The 15,423-nt window shown below is 21.9% G+C and overlaps 6 protein-coding genes across 6 annotated transcripts; 3 read left to right on the top strand and 3 right to left on the bottom strand.

Annotated features, from left to right (window-relative positions):
• Positions 1-697: 697 nt before the first annotated feature.
• PVVCY_0301690 (replication factor C subunit 1, putative) lies at positions 698-3,316 on the top strand (the record flags this gene model as incomplete). Its single annotated transcript, XM_008628379.2, has 1 exon — positions 698-3,316. One exon carries the CDS (start codon positions 698-700, stop codon positions 3,314-3,316), a length of 2,619 nt encoding a protein of 872 aa, XP_008626601.2.
• A 900-nt stretch (positions 3,317-4,216) lies between these two features.
• PVVCY_0301680 (pseudouridine synthase, putative) lies at positions 4,217-5,345 on the top strand (the record flags this gene model as incomplete). The annotated part of the gene is made up of 2 exons (XM_008628378.2): positions 4,217-4,706; positions 4,870-5,345. The coding sequence occupies 2 exons, from the start codon at positions 4,217-4,219 to the stop codon at positions 5,343-5,345; spliced, it is 966 nt and encodes a 321-aa protein (XP_008626600.1).
• Positions 5,346-5,836: 491 nt separating this feature from the next.
• PVVCY_0301670 (ribosome associated membrane protein RAMP4, putative) lies at positions 5,837-6,730 on the bottom strand (the record flags this gene model as incomplete). Its single annotated transcript, XM_008628377.2, has 3 exons — positions 5,837-5,889; positions 6,000-6,156; positions 6,725-6,730. The coding sequence occupies 3 exons, from the start codon at positions 6,728-6,730 to the stop codon at positions 5,837-5,839; spliced, it is 216 nt and encodes a 71-aa protein (XP_008626599.2).
• A 1,026-nt stretch (positions 6,731-7,756) lies between these two features.
• On the top strand, positions 7,757-8,140 carry PVVCY_0301660 (conserved Plasmodium protein, unknown function; the record flags this gene model as incomplete). Its single annotated transcript, XM_008628376.2, has 1 exon — positions 7,757-8,140. One exon carries the CDS (start codon positions 7,757-7,759, stop codon positions 8,138-8,140), a length of 384 nt encoding a protein of 127 aa, XP_008626598.2.
• Positions 8,141-8,678: 538 nt separating this feature from the next.
• PVVCY_0301650 (40S ribosomal protein S30, putative) lies at positions 8,679-9,145 on the bottom strand (the record flags this gene model as incomplete). The annotated part of the gene is made up of 2 exons (XM_037634922.1): positions 8,679-8,851; positions 9,142-9,145. 2 exons carry the CDS (start codon positions 9,143-9,145, stop codon positions 8,679-8,681), a joined length of 177 nt encoding a protein of 58 aa, XP_037490117.1.
• Positions 9,146-10,268: 1,123 nt separating this feature from the next.
• On the bottom strand, positions 10,269-11,558 carry PVVCY_0301640 (conserved Plasmodium protein, unknown function; the record flags this gene model as incomplete). Its single annotated transcript, XM_008628374.2, has 1 exon — positions 10,269-11,558. The coding sequence occupies one exon, from the start codon at positions 11,556-11,558 to the stop codon at positions 10,269-10,271; it is 1,290 nt and encodes a 429-aa protein (XP_008626596.2).
• Between the last annotated feature and the right edge of the window lie 3,865 nt (positions 11,559-15,423).

Genomic DNA, 15,423 nt, shown 5'->3' with positions numbered 1-15,423 from the left:
CTTTCGAAAAATAAGACCAAAACATTCAAAAATATATATATGTGGAAAATAATATTTTATATTTGCAATTTGCAAATAACCACAAAATCGCGATCAAAAAAAATTTATTACATATCCAAAAACTCCTGATAAATTGTAAATAAAATATAATACAGTATAATAAAAATAATATTTTTTGGAAAACACGATGAAAAGGAATGGTCTTTGCATATGCATAACCTTTTATCGTCGCATATTTATCTTTTACTTTTAAGCCTTGAAAAAAAGAATTTCATAAAATATATACACTCTCCATTTATTGTTAAATCGGGCAAAATGACAAAAAAATAAATTCCCACTACACATGAAGCTAACAATAAAATAATAATAATAATAATATGAATAAAATAAATGTGCGTATTTTTTCTTATCTTTTGAAATGCTCGTTTTTTCTTTTTCGATTTTCGCATGTGCATACTGATGACCTTTTAAATTGGCTATATAATATTCCCCTTTGTCATCCCCCCAAAATTTTATCAATAAATATACATAATATTTTTTTTTATTTTACATTTTACACTTATAAATATATACATATATTTACAAGCATTTATTTATATACCATTCTATTCTGTTTAATAATTATTTTACTATTTTTTTTTTTTTTTTTTAATTTTTTTTTCTCCTTTTATTCCACGGTGTGTGTGTGCGCATCCCAATGAGTTCAAAAGATAAAAATTTATTTAGTGATAATAGTAGTGATGAGGGGAGGCAAAAAAAACGTTTGAAAAAAGTCTCAGATAATTTATTTGACGACAATGATGATAATAACTCGGATGCACGAAGTGTTGTTGAAATTAAAGATGACAGTGATGAAGAACAAGAAAAAGGAAGTTCTACTACTAAAAGTACAACTAACAAATCCTTTGAAAAAAATACATCAAAAAAACCTGCATATTATGATATATCATCATATTTTAAACCCGTTCCAAAAAATACAGGGAAAACACAAACCTCAAATAATTCAAACGCCAGTACCAACAATACACGAAATAATGAAGGAAATAAAATACCCCTTGAAAATGTTGATGATTATTTTAAAATAGTTGAAACAGGATCAAAAAATATAACAACAAATCCAAAAAGAGAAAGAAGTCATGATTCAGATCTTTTAGAACATAATAGATCTAAAAAAAAACATGCATCCATCGAAGATTGTATTCTTTTACCCAAAAGTGAAAATGATGTATCTCAAAATTTTGATTACTTACCTTTTATAAATAAAAAATTTGTTCTTACAGGGGTTTTTAAATCTTTCACTAGAGATGAATTACAAAGTAAAATTAAAGAACATGGAGGAAGTGTAATGTCTGCTGTCTCATCAAAAACACACTATCTTATACATGGTGAATATTTAGAAGATGGACGATTATACAATGAAGGTAAAAAATATCAAAAAGCTTATGAACTCTCTAAACAATCTAAATCTATTATTAAAATATTAAATGAAGATGAATTATTAGAACTTCTTCCAAAAGATAAAAATGATAATTCACAAACTCAACATAATAATATCGAAACTAATAATATACCAAATAAAAATCTTAAAGATGAAAAAGAATATTCTAACTATCCTAATACAAATCAAAACACAAATGCCCCACAAATTTTAAATCAATTATGGGTAGATAAATATAAACCTACTAAAATTGAAGACTTAGTAGGAAATACTCAAAATATTTTTAAATTACAATCATGGTTATCAAGCTGGGATGATGTATGTATAAAGGGATTAAAAAAACAAGTTACTAAAACTTTTAGAGGAACTTTTGAAAATATAAATGCAAGATGCGCATTATTAAGTGGCCCTGCTGGAATAGGAAAAACAACTACTGCTAAAATTGTTTCACAAAGTTCAGGATATAATGTTATTGAATTCAATGCATCCGATGAAAGAAATAAAGCAGCTGTTGAAAAAATTGGAGAAATGGCTACAGGAGGCTATTCTATTACTTCATTAAATAATAAAAGTTTGAAAAAAACTTGTATTATTATGGATGAGGTTGATGGAATGTCTAGTGGTGATAAAGGTGGTAGTTCTGCTATATTAAAATTAATAGAAAAAACAAAATGCCCAATCATATGTATATGTAATGATAGACAAAACAGTAAAATGCGAACATTAGCTAATAAATGTTATGATCTAAAATTTACAACACCAAATAAAAATAGTGTAGTTAAAAGATTATTAGAAATATGTAAAAAAGAAAATCTTATGATGGAACCCAATGCTTTAGAATTATTATGGGAAAGTTCAAATGGAGATATAAGACAAATACTTAATGCTTTACAATTATTATCTAGAACATATAAAAGAATACAATTTTTAGACATAAAAAAAGATATTAATAATTCAAATAAAAATGTACAATCATTAGCAAACCCTTTTGAAATAACACTCAAATTATTAAATTTTCATGAATCATCAAAATTAAAAATAAGAGAAATTATGGATCTATTTTTTGTAGATTATGAATTAATACCATATTTTATAAGTGAAAATTATACAAATATTTTTAATGATACTGATAAATCACCTAATGCTATAAATAAATGGAATACCTTTGCACAAATCTCTTATGATCTATCTTTAGCAGAAAAAATTAAATATAATTTAAAAACAACTATGGATTATTCATTGTTGCCACATTTTTCAATCTTATCTTGTGTATGCCCTGTTATGAGAATAAGGACTTTAAAATCATTTATGCAAGGTAGAATAAATTTCCCATCTGCTTTTGGAAAAATATCAACATTTAATAAAAATAAAAGATTACTAAATGAATTATGTTTTAATTTATCTTACAAACTTAATGTTTATCCAAAATATATGATAACTAGTGGATTCCTAAATTATATATATTATAAAATTGTTGTACCACTACAAAAAAATAATATAACTGAATCTGTAGAATTAATGGAACAATATAATATTACAAAAGAAATGGTAACTGATAATATACCATCTTTAAGATTACCATCACAAGAAAATCTATATGATAAATTAGATTCAAAAGTTAAAGCAGCTTTTACTCGACAATATAATGCAACTCATGTTGTTAAAAACGATCCAAATGCCGTTAAAAAAAGTCTTAAATCTATTGATAAAAAATCAACTTATAAAAATAATGAAAATGAAATAGATGAAGATATAGACGATTTAAGTGACTCAAAAGAAGACAAAGATGATGATGCTTTAGTTAAAACTAAGCTTGATAAAAAAAATACACCCAAAAATAAATCAAATACAAAACCTAAAACTTCAAAAAAAAAATAATAATATACCTATTTATAATATATCATCCCATTACATTCTATTTTATATTTAAACTACATTTTCATAGACACCACTTTTTTTTGTTTTTTTACTTAACTTTGAAATTGACAATTTTATTTTTTTTTCACAATTTTATTTCTTATCTCTTTTTTTAATTTATAATATAAAATACTATCTATATTTAAACATAAATAATTTATACCATTTTGTATGCACACTTTTCAAATATCAAATTTTGGCGAATAATATTTTTTTCATATTTTAAAAATATACATATATATCTTCTAAATTTAGCAAAATAAATAAACTTTTTTTCTCTTTTAAATAAGATATTAAATCCTTACTTTTGTTTATCAGTGCCCAATTTTTTTAACCACACTTTAAATAGTATGGAACATATTTTATATATACAATTACAATCGCAATACAATCACAATACGATTCCATTTTTCCATCTCACCCCATTTTGTAAATATCAATATAAGCATTACATACCTGCTTTAAAAATAATAATTCATTTCCTATTTTGCAAAATCATAAAATAAAAAATATATCCATATAGCATTGTTATTTATTTTTTTTTTTTTCAAAAATGGCTGTATTCCCCTGGTTTCCTGACTTTCTACATTTCATTTTGACTTAAATATATTGGGAAAAAATATAAAAAAATTACTCCATTAATTTGGAATATTATACATGCATAATTTCCTTCATTTTTAGCAAACCCCATTTGTCAAACATATATGCAAGTCGCAAACACAATGATAAGAAATAAAAAGTAGGATAAATCCAAAATTCTCATAAGAGATTAGTTTATCATACTCTCACACAATTCCATACAAACATGCACATAAAAACAGTTCACTACTACTACTACCATTTCATTCTCGTAAAAAATCGATGAAAAAACTATTCAATGCTTATCTCAAGAGATATGTATTATTCCTTTATTTGTTTTTACTTTTATTTATATGTATAAAAAAATATCGTACTTTTACTGTTCTACAAACTAATTGTAACAAAAATGAAAATATAATAAGACTAAACAAATTAATTTCAATCAATAATAAGATTTCTCGAAGAAAAGCAGATAAATTTATACAAAATGCTAACATAAAAATTAATAACAAAATTGTTTTAAATCCAGGTACCCATGTTGATATAGCTAAAGATCAAGTAAAAGTTAATGAAAAAAAAATTAACATACAAAATATTAAAAAAATTATAAATAATTATAAAATTTCTAGTACTAATCAAAGCACATACAAATGGATCGTCTTACATAAACCTAAAGGATTGTTATGTACAAATCAGGATGAAAAAGATAGAAAATCGATATTTTCCATTTTTCCTGATGACTTATTACAAAAATATCGTATAGTATCCGTTGGTTAGTATTGCTAATATATTTGCTTACTTTTTTTATTGCACCGTCTATCTAAAAATAGTTTGTTTTATTCATTTTCCCCATTTTGATATTACCCCGTCTATCTAAAAATAGTTTATTTTACTTGTTTTATTCATTTTCCCCATTTTGATATCGCACAATGTAGGCAGATTAGATCGAAACACCTCTGGAGTTCTACTCTTAACAAATGAATACGCCTGGATAAACAAATTAACACATCCAAAATATGAACGAGTAAGGAAATATATGATACATATTGAAGGTCCTGTACGAATGGATGCTCTTAAAACGCTAGCTGACGGTGTATATTTAAAAGATGAATATGATAGTAAAAAAAAAAATCAAAAAACACAACCTGCTCTCATTGAAGTTCTTAGAGAAGAAAATGTTAACATACAAAATCAAATTAAAAAAATAAGTGTATTAAATATTAGTATAAAAGAAGGAAGAAATAGGCAAATTAGAAAAATGTTTCAACAAATAAATCAACCAATAATTAAAATTAAAAGAACTGCCTTTGAAAATATTACACTAAAAAATATACGTTTACCAAAACAATATAGAGAATTAACAAAAAAGGAAATAACAAGTTTAAAGACACGAGATTTTTTAAACAACTAAAAATTACATCACCCTCACAATCGCACACACATATACATATAAATATATGACTGTGCATGTTTTATTTTGTTATTTTTTTTTTTAAGTATTTTATGTACATAAAAAATTATGCTTAACTTTACATATTTACATGTACAAGCTATATTTTTTTTTTTTTTTTTAAATAACTAATATTTGTAGCTACAAAGCGAGCTATATTTTTTTTTTAATAATACAATCTCTATTTTATCAATTTATGTGAACACACATTTATTTTATCAGTTTTATCGTTTACTCATGTTATAAGTTTAAACAATTAAAAGCGCATACATGTTATAAAGACATTTCAAAAATGGAAAAATAAATAAAAATTAAATACGACATAAAATTGTATGCATATTCTTCTTAATATAATGCACAATACATATATAAGTCATTCATTTTTTTTTATCATCTTCAAGACTCAACAGTTTATTCATTTTAAACAAGAGAACACAAAACAAATGCCTGGCTCAATAATAATAGCTATTTGATCTGTTGTATATTTTCAAAATTTGAATAACAACTGAAAAAAAGAAAAAAAAAAAATTAATATATCTCTAAAACTGTAAATTTATGACAAAATGGCTTATATTCATAAATTGTATAAAAAATAAAAATATTTATTATTATTACCTGATCCGATTACAATAAAAATAAATATTCCAAGTAGTATGGGTCCTACTGGATATTTCTTTCCTTTTTTCGAAACTGAAGTTGGGACATTTCCTCGATTTGTTATATTGTTATCAAATGTTTCGACTTTTTTAACTATTTTTCTATTGGTTGGTACCTACAAACAAATAAATTCATATCAAAATTTATAGAGAGCCATATTTTTTGTCGCAAATTTATAGAGCACCCACGTTTTTATCGCATATATTTGTCTGCCTATGCATTTGTTATTATAACTACGTCATATAATCTGTAATAAATTTTTATTTTTTCAAATATTTTTCAAGTATTTTTTAAATATATTTTCAAGCTATCTCAACCATTTTCAAGCATTTCTCTTTGTAAACTACCAAAATGAGTGCCGCTCTTAATTTGAGCCCCACAAATAGTTAATACTCAAATAATGGAATATTATTTACAAAAAATATATTAACACAGAATAATTCATATGCATAACATAAAGCGATAAGCTTATTATGGATGCTCTATTTTCAAGCATGCATAGAGTTAAACAAGTTGCATATCAGAGTAAACAAATGAATAAGATAAAATAATTCTCTATTTTCAAAGCATATAAAATAAAAATATATTCACTAAACATTTTTGTAATATATATACTCAATGTTATATTATTCAAAAAAATTTTGTAAACATGCTATTCATATATTTTAAGTTTTTTTACTTACCTTCATTTTGTTAGTTTAATTATTATTTATTTTATAATAAGCTTTTTAAAAAATAAAGTTTGGGGTATATCTTATATTTAGAAAGAGTTTAAATAATAGTTTAAATAATAGTTTAAATAGTAGCTTAAATTTTAATATTCTTTTTTATATTATAATGATATTATTTTCTTTAAACAATAATTTTTTATTGGAAAACAGTCTCCTGCTATTATTCTTTTATTATTATTTTATTTTATTTTTTTTTTATTCTAAGATAGCACGTTTTAAAATTTGGTCGCCACTTTTTTTTTAGTATTTTGATTTTTTTGTAATTTTGTATTCTCGCCCGAAAAATTATATACATTTCAAATATGACGTCAAATTTTTTTTTAATCTCTCAATATGCTTATATATATATGCATACATAATATATATAATATTATATATATAATTATATTATGATATTTTTTAATAATTATGTAAATAATTATTTTTTTGTTTCCTTATGTTAAACCTGCTAAAAACGAATTGTGCTGAAAAACATTTTAATTATAATATGTTTTTTTTAAGAGAAATTCCAATTAAATAATTATGGAAAAAATAACTTAGGGTAGCATTTTTTTTTAATTTAATAATATCAAAAATAAATTATTCCTTTAAAATAAATTAGCTTAAAATTTATTCAAATATAAATATCTATATATAATCATATATCCTTAATTCAAAATAAAAATAATGTTATAATGTTATAATTTTTTAGCTCTATACTATTTTTTATTTTTTTTTATTTTATTTGAAATGCTTCTTAAAAACAATTTACACATAATAAATTAATCAACCATATAGTTTATCAACTTATTTAGCTAACATACCCAGACATATTTACAACAGTTATACTCCTTTACCATTCAAAGCTTATTTTATATGCATAACTATTTAGTAATTATTATATATTTATCCAAGCTTATTTTATATGCATAACTATTTAGTAGTTATATATTTATCCAAGCTTATTTTTGCTCTACTATATTTTATTATTACTACAAATAAACTATGATTAAGTATATGCTTAAAATACAAAATTATAATACACTATTATTTTTAAAAAAAAAAAAAATACATCCAATTAATTTTATTGCAATAAAAAGACACAATCACTCGACTGTCGATAAAAATGAAAAACAAAAAAAAAAAATAAACTCTTCAAATCAGGAAGAACATTCATGGAGTATACTAACATTTGAAAAGAATATAACTTTTTCATCGATAAGTTTTTATTTATTTTTGTCTGCTGTTCTTGCTTTACATTTTTATAATAACTCACAAGAAAATCTCAAATCTAATATCATTGATGAAATAAAAGAAAAAGAAAAGAAAAATCTTATCGAACTTGAAAATAAAAAAAAAGCTTCCCAAAATAACAAGAAAGAAAATTAATATATTTATTATTTCCCTATCAAAAAATCTAAATATTTATACACAACTACCCATAACACTAATTAAAGGATAAAATATTCATTAAAATTATTTAACCATATTAAACCGTTTACCTTTTCATATTTGTTTTTGTTTTTGTATTTTTTTGTCTTTATTTTTTTCACACTTTTACAATGTGACACAGCTCACGAACAAAAAAATAATGCATTAGTTATGCAACATACTTACAATATAATCATAAAATTTTAAACATATTTTAATATAAAATATGTTAACTATATAATCCTAATTTTTATTACTTTTTTAGTTTATTTTTTAAAATATGTTCTTTACAATTTCGTCAAAACTTAAAATAGTTTTTTAAATAAGCATGCTCAAAAATTAATATATAAATGTAGGTATATATCACATATTCGCATTCCAATTCTATCTCTCATTATTTAAGTATGAAAAATAAATTCCATAAAAAAAAAATGGAAAAAAAAATCATCCTACAAATATATATACAATATATATACACGCTTGTGTGTGTCAACTATTATACTCTTGAGTTAGGCCCTTTCTTTCTTCCTATACAATCAGAAAACCTTTTGTTATATAATTGTCTCTTTTTTGCACGACCAGTTAATCTTCTTCCTTTACTTAATTTTGGAGCTTTAGGGGTTTGGTTTTTGACCTTACCAGCTCTTGCTAATGATCCATGTACTTTTCCTATAATAAAAAAAAAAAAAAAAAAATATTTAAATAATATATAGTATTATGACTGGCTTTGTATGATATATATGGAAATAAATATAACCTCACAATATTTTACTTTTCAACATACATACATAAATATATACATATAAATAAATACAAATAAACTGCTTCACTTTTAAACAGTATAATATACAACAAACACTATGCATAGGATGTTACTTCCTACTTGCAAACATTTATATATATATATAAAACAAATACAATTAAATTATTACATTATTTTACAAAAAATATAAACTTACCCATTGTTAATGTTTGTTTTTTAATTAAATATTTTTAAGTAGTATATAAAATGTTTATATTTGTTTTACGATTAAGCTGTAAACCTTTTTATATATTTTTTTAATATATTTCTTTTAATTTTACAAATTTTTATTTATATAAAAAATTCACCTTTTCTATAATTTATTTTTATAAGCAATATGCCAATTTTATTAATTCCCTGAAATATTCGTGAGAGTGTTTTAAAATTAATTAAATTGGCCTTATATAATAATACATATTTTTATTCTTCCTTGTACCGACCCATAACATAATACTACATATATACATACAATTAATTAATATCCTACAGTGAATTATTTATTATATTTAATACTCCATAATATTATATATAGTGACTTTTTTCTTTTTTTATATATAATAAAAAATTATATATCTTATGAGCAGTATAGTATAACACGCTAAGATATAGTCACCCCAACCCAACCCGTTATTATGTCAAATTATGTTATATAGAAATTGTATTTTTTTTTTTTTTTACTTTATATATTTTTATCCATTTATTTAAAGTGCAAACTTTGTTATACTCATTATTTTCCCCATGAAATATAAAAAAAACTATTTCCTATTTTTCAAAAAAAAATATTCTTTAATCCTTAAATAAATAAGTAATTATTAATATTGTGAATATTTCAAAAATTAAAACAATTTTATATTTAACATTATACATAAGGGATAATAGCATATCCCTATTAATGGTGTAACAAAATAAAAATATGTTTATAATGTTTATACTTTTTTTACTAAAAATAACACAATTTTGTAAATTTTCCACATTTTCATACAATTATAAAAAACATTAAAAAAATGAAAAAAATAAACATACAAATACAAACTTATAACAACATTATATTTAGTGTCCTCACTAAAAATTATATATGTAAATATGAATTTAATTTTATATACAATTTATATCTATAAAACGGTTTTTTAATTTAAGTCTTTTCCATTTTAGTGACATTATTGTCGACTCTTAGGGAATAAAAATAATTTATATTTTAATCAGAATATCATAACAATATACATATTTCGCAAACTTTTCAAGCTTAAACAATTTGGAGTTTTATTTTATTCTCTTTTTTTTTTTTTATCTATCTATTGTTATGCTAATTGATGCTTGTTTTAATCGGTCAATAAGATTCCAACCAAGACCTACTGACACAGACATTACTCCAAAGTTTTTATTTAAATTTGTTCTATTTTCAACTAGCGAAATTGCACTTTCTGATATTATTTTAGCTGTTAATAAATATCCTGGATCTTCATTTTTTCCATGAAAATTTAAGACAACCTGTTTATTCTCTTCACCCTTCTTTATAATATCAGTATTAGATATATTATCATTTTCTGACTCACCAATCATGGTACATTTCCAATTACATTTTTTTAATTCTCTAGATGTTTTCACTTTATGAAAATTATCAACATATTTATCTAGCAAATAATCAATAAAAGTAAAATTACTAAAAAAACTATTAACATAAAATAATCCTATTTTTAACATATATCGAAAATATGATAAATCTGAATCATATTGCTTATAATCTATTACTAAATCTTTTCCATATTTATAATTAAGTAAATAGTTAGACCATAAAACATATGTCTCTTCAACCAAAGAATAAGTTGTGTCAAAACAATACCCAAACTCTTTTTCATAACAATAGTTTTGAGTTTTATCTTTATCTTCCCATTTTGCACAATCACTATTCTTATCATCAGATTGACATAAATAATATTTATTATATTTATTTCCTACTGTTTTTTTAAATAATAAATAACTTTTTAATGTAGCTTTTCCAATTGTTCTATCATTACTACCCTCAGAGGATAATCGAATCCGAACATAGGGACATGTACTTTTATATTTTTTTTCAAATTCTTCTTGTATAATTAAATTCCCTAAATCACTTATAGCTGATATAAATGAAGCACTATGTATAATTTTTAATTCTTTTTCTTTAGCTATTTTATTATATTCTTTATATACATTTAAAATAAAATCATGCTCCCCACAAGCATCTAAATAATCACAAGATCCATCTATACATGCCTTAACTATAGTATATCCATATTTCCCATATGGCCCTACAGTACTTATTACCACTTTGCATAATATGGCACAATTTAAAATCGATTCATAATTTTCTACATCACATTCTTTTATATTTATTTTATCAATACAATCTACATTTATTCTTTCTTTTATTTTTAATAAAATATTATTAAGCTTATTTACATTCCGGACACCACATAAGATTTTTAATTTTTCATTTTCTATTTTTTTTTTATAATTTTCCAAAAAATACTCTAAAACCATTTCCCCAGTATATCCTGTACTACCAAGTAAAAGAATGTCATACTGTTTTAAACTCATTCTTCTCTATATAAATAAGCAAATAACTTTTCAGATTGTCTACTCAATTTTCCCTTACAAACTTGTATAAATAAACACACCTGTCTACATATACTTTATCAAATAAATCTTATCCTGATTTATTTATTTTTTTTATATAATTATATATATTATAATAATGTTGAATTAAAAACAAAATATTTTTTTAACTCGGAAAATATACCATTGTACATTCCTCATTTATTACATAAAATTTTAAATACAAACAAAACAATCATAAATTTAAAACATATTTTAATTACTCATTATAAGTTATAAAACAAATCAACAATTAATTACCTTTTAACACAGTATTTTTAATATATATACAAATATATATTTTTTTATCAAAAAAAAAAAATAATAATATGTCTATGTGCAAAATATATATTTTATTAAAAAAAATACTTGTCAAAATTGTTTTACACAAATAATTTATACATGAAGATGTTAAGCAATTTGACATTGTGTATATTTAATTTTTAAAAAATCCGAGTAAATATGTTATATACACCTTATAAAGTATTTATTACATATACACCTTATAAAGTATTTACTGATACGTTGTAATATATATTCCTACATATTTTTCAGCTATACTATTAAACTGTTTGGCCCTTTATAAAAATCCAATAAAATATTTTTTAACTGTTCAAAAATTATAACGTAAAAACATCATAAAAACATCATAAAACATCGTAAAAACATCATAAAAATTATTTGTTTTTTTTAAAAAAAATTAAAATAACAACCTTAAACATTTTCTTATAACACCATCAATGTCACATGAATATACAAAATTGTTTACCCCCTACTAATATTAATATAAATGTATGTATCCATATATATATATATATACATACATACTTTTATTTGATCCTTTATTTAAACTTTTTAATTTTTTTCATTACAACTAAAAGATAAAAAATGTCTCTTTTGTACTTTAAATATTAAGAACATTTAATTATTCATTTTTTTTTTATCATTATCGATAGATGGCTAAGGGGGTTTTATTCCCCACCGAAAATCCCTATACATTAGGTATCCAAATATGTATATTATGGCATATAATTTTTCTATTTTTATAAGCTTTCCTTTATTACGTATTATTATTATGCATATACTAAATAGCCAAGCTACTTAATTTATTTATGTATCGTTTAGCACCATTATTATATGGTAGTAGTTATTTGCATATGGCTTTATTTTTTTTTTGTATTTTCGCTTGTTATTTTTTTATAAAATTTATATTTACATTTTTATTAAAATTATTCTACATTTTTTTATTTATTTTTTTATTTATTTTTATATTATTTATATTTTATTTACAGTTTTTGTTTGTTTTGTTTTTTAAATAAATTTGCCATAACATATTTTTTGTTTCCAAAATGGAGTTAATCTGTAGAAATCCCAAGTAATATATAAAATTGTTTTTTTTTTTTAATGTTAAAAAGAGTAGTGAATATATTAAGGAAAAAATGGGAAAGCAATAATAATGCCAATAATATAAGGCGCCCCTATGCCCTTCCTTTTTAAAGGTAAATTTAAAAAAATAAAAAATTGTATAAAAACAAAATAATCACTATTTAGGCAAAAATATGTTTTGTATATATAAATGATGATAATTATATTTTTAAAAGATTTTGATTAATAATCAAATGTTTAATAACTCCTCTAAGAAGTTCTGATTATTTAAAAAATACAAAATATAAATTATTGCCATTATATATTTACATATATATTTGCATATGTATGAATGATAGGGAAGACCCACATATTAATTTACGAATATTTGTGTGTGCAAAAAATATTATTTTGCTCTAAAAAAGGGAATAATATATTTGTCTGTCCCCTATTTACACCTGACTGTTCAGAAAAATGTACGTATATACCTATTATATATATGTACGTGTTAATAATTATTTTACCCATTTCTCTCACCATTTTAAAAACCATTAATTTTGTTAATAAAAAATATTCATTGAACATTTCGAAGGGCTATTATGAAAATATTTATTTATTTAAATATTTTTAAACAAATAATAGCATCAAATTTGTTCATATAACAAATGTATATACGGTGGCTTTTTAAATTTTTCATTTTAAAAGTGTCAATCCATATATATCACAGCGCCTATTTTTAACCATAAAATATATTAGACATATACTTTTTTTAACCTCTATAACATCAGCACCATTATATATACATATTTATTTCATAACCTATTCGTTAATTTATTGCTTTTTTCAGAACAGTGCAATCTTCCTTAATCATTTAAATTTATTATGGATAAAATACATAAACAAAAGAAAGCCATATAACTATTATGAAGCACTTTTGAAAATTTTTTGCAAAAAGGAGAGGATGTAGAAATTGTTAATTTCAAAAATCTTATCAATTTGTACAAAGACAATATGAGTAAAACTATATTGCTACATATATAAGTCCCTAGTTCCTTTTTTTTTATTACCTATTCAATATATGAGGAATGAGTTTAAGCTCAAAAATCCTGCAAATATACATACACAAAATTATATAGTCATAAAAAAAGGGGGGGAAAACTTGAAAATTACCTTTTCTTTTTTTCCCTTTTTTTTTATGCATTTTGTGTAATTAATAAAATACAGGAAGGAAGGTCTGAGATGCTGCAAAAAAAGAATTAATTATTTTTTTATACTTATTTCTTTATTACTATTTTTGAGAAAAATAATATTGAACAAATATTAATTAGCTACCAGAAATACCAATCATATATATATATGATTTTGAAAAAGCTAATAAGCAAGTATACATTGGTGAGTTCGATTTTTGAGGTTTTTCAACTCCTTCAATTTTTTTTTTGAAGTTGTAGAAAAATAACTTAATTCAGACTACTCCTAAATTCATTCCAAAATATAAACAGAATAAAAATATAAAAAAGGGAAAAGTTTCAAAGAAAATGAAAACATACAAAGAACAATATTTATAATCTTCTAAGAACTCAACAAATATTTGTTTATCACAAAATATAATGTTTATATATTATCTCTATTATATAAATGTTAAATGTGTGCGCGATACTTCGCTGATAATATACCTTTAGACCCATATAAATATACTTTTATATTTATTTCTAAAGGCATAATTTTAAATGAAGAATAAGTTTTTTGTTTTTCACTTTCTCCATTTTCCCATTATAATATTGCCCATTTATTTAAATTAATATTCACCCCCCTTTTCTATTATTAATTTATTTATTTTTTTTTTTTTGTTGTGTATATAACCTAATTCCATACATTTTTTACCTTATTAAATAATAAAGTATATCCACATATTTTTACTATAAAACTTTGAACAAATTCAAATAAAAAATGAAACAAAAATAAGCACAAATTTTCGAACTTTTATTTTCCTTAAGTTTATAAAAACAAAAAAATGTTTTATATAATTATGTATACTCATGGATAGCCAAATGCTAAACAATGACAAAAAAAAGTTTAAATTATAAATAAAAATTATCAAAATTAAATTAAATTAATATTTCTATATTTACATTTTTTAATTATCTCAATCAAGTATATTACTTTTTTTTTTATATAGGAAATAACGTGCTTCCATAATTCTTATATTTATTTTGTTATTTTATTGCTAAATATTTTTCCTTTAAAAAAAAAAAAAATAATAATAAATTTTTTTTTCCTTATTTATTTTATTTAAATAATAAAATAATGTATTCCATAAAATGTAAAATAAAATAAACTAATAAACATCTTCAACTTATTAATAGTTACATAATTCAAAATATTATCAATACGATCAATATATTATATAATATTTAATGATGATTATGAAATAACGTATTGAAAA

The sequence above is a fragment of the Plasmodium vinckei genome (genome assembly GCF_900681995.1).
Source record: "Plasmodium vinckei vinckei genome assembly, chromosome: PVVCY_03".
NCBI classification, from domain to species: domain Eukaryota; phylum Apicomplexa; class Aconoidasida; order Haemosporida; family Plasmodiidae; genus Plasmodium; species Plasmodium vinckei.
The sequence above is the reverse complement of the archived record's forward strand: the minus strand, read 5'-3'. Positions and strand labels throughout refer to the sequence as shown.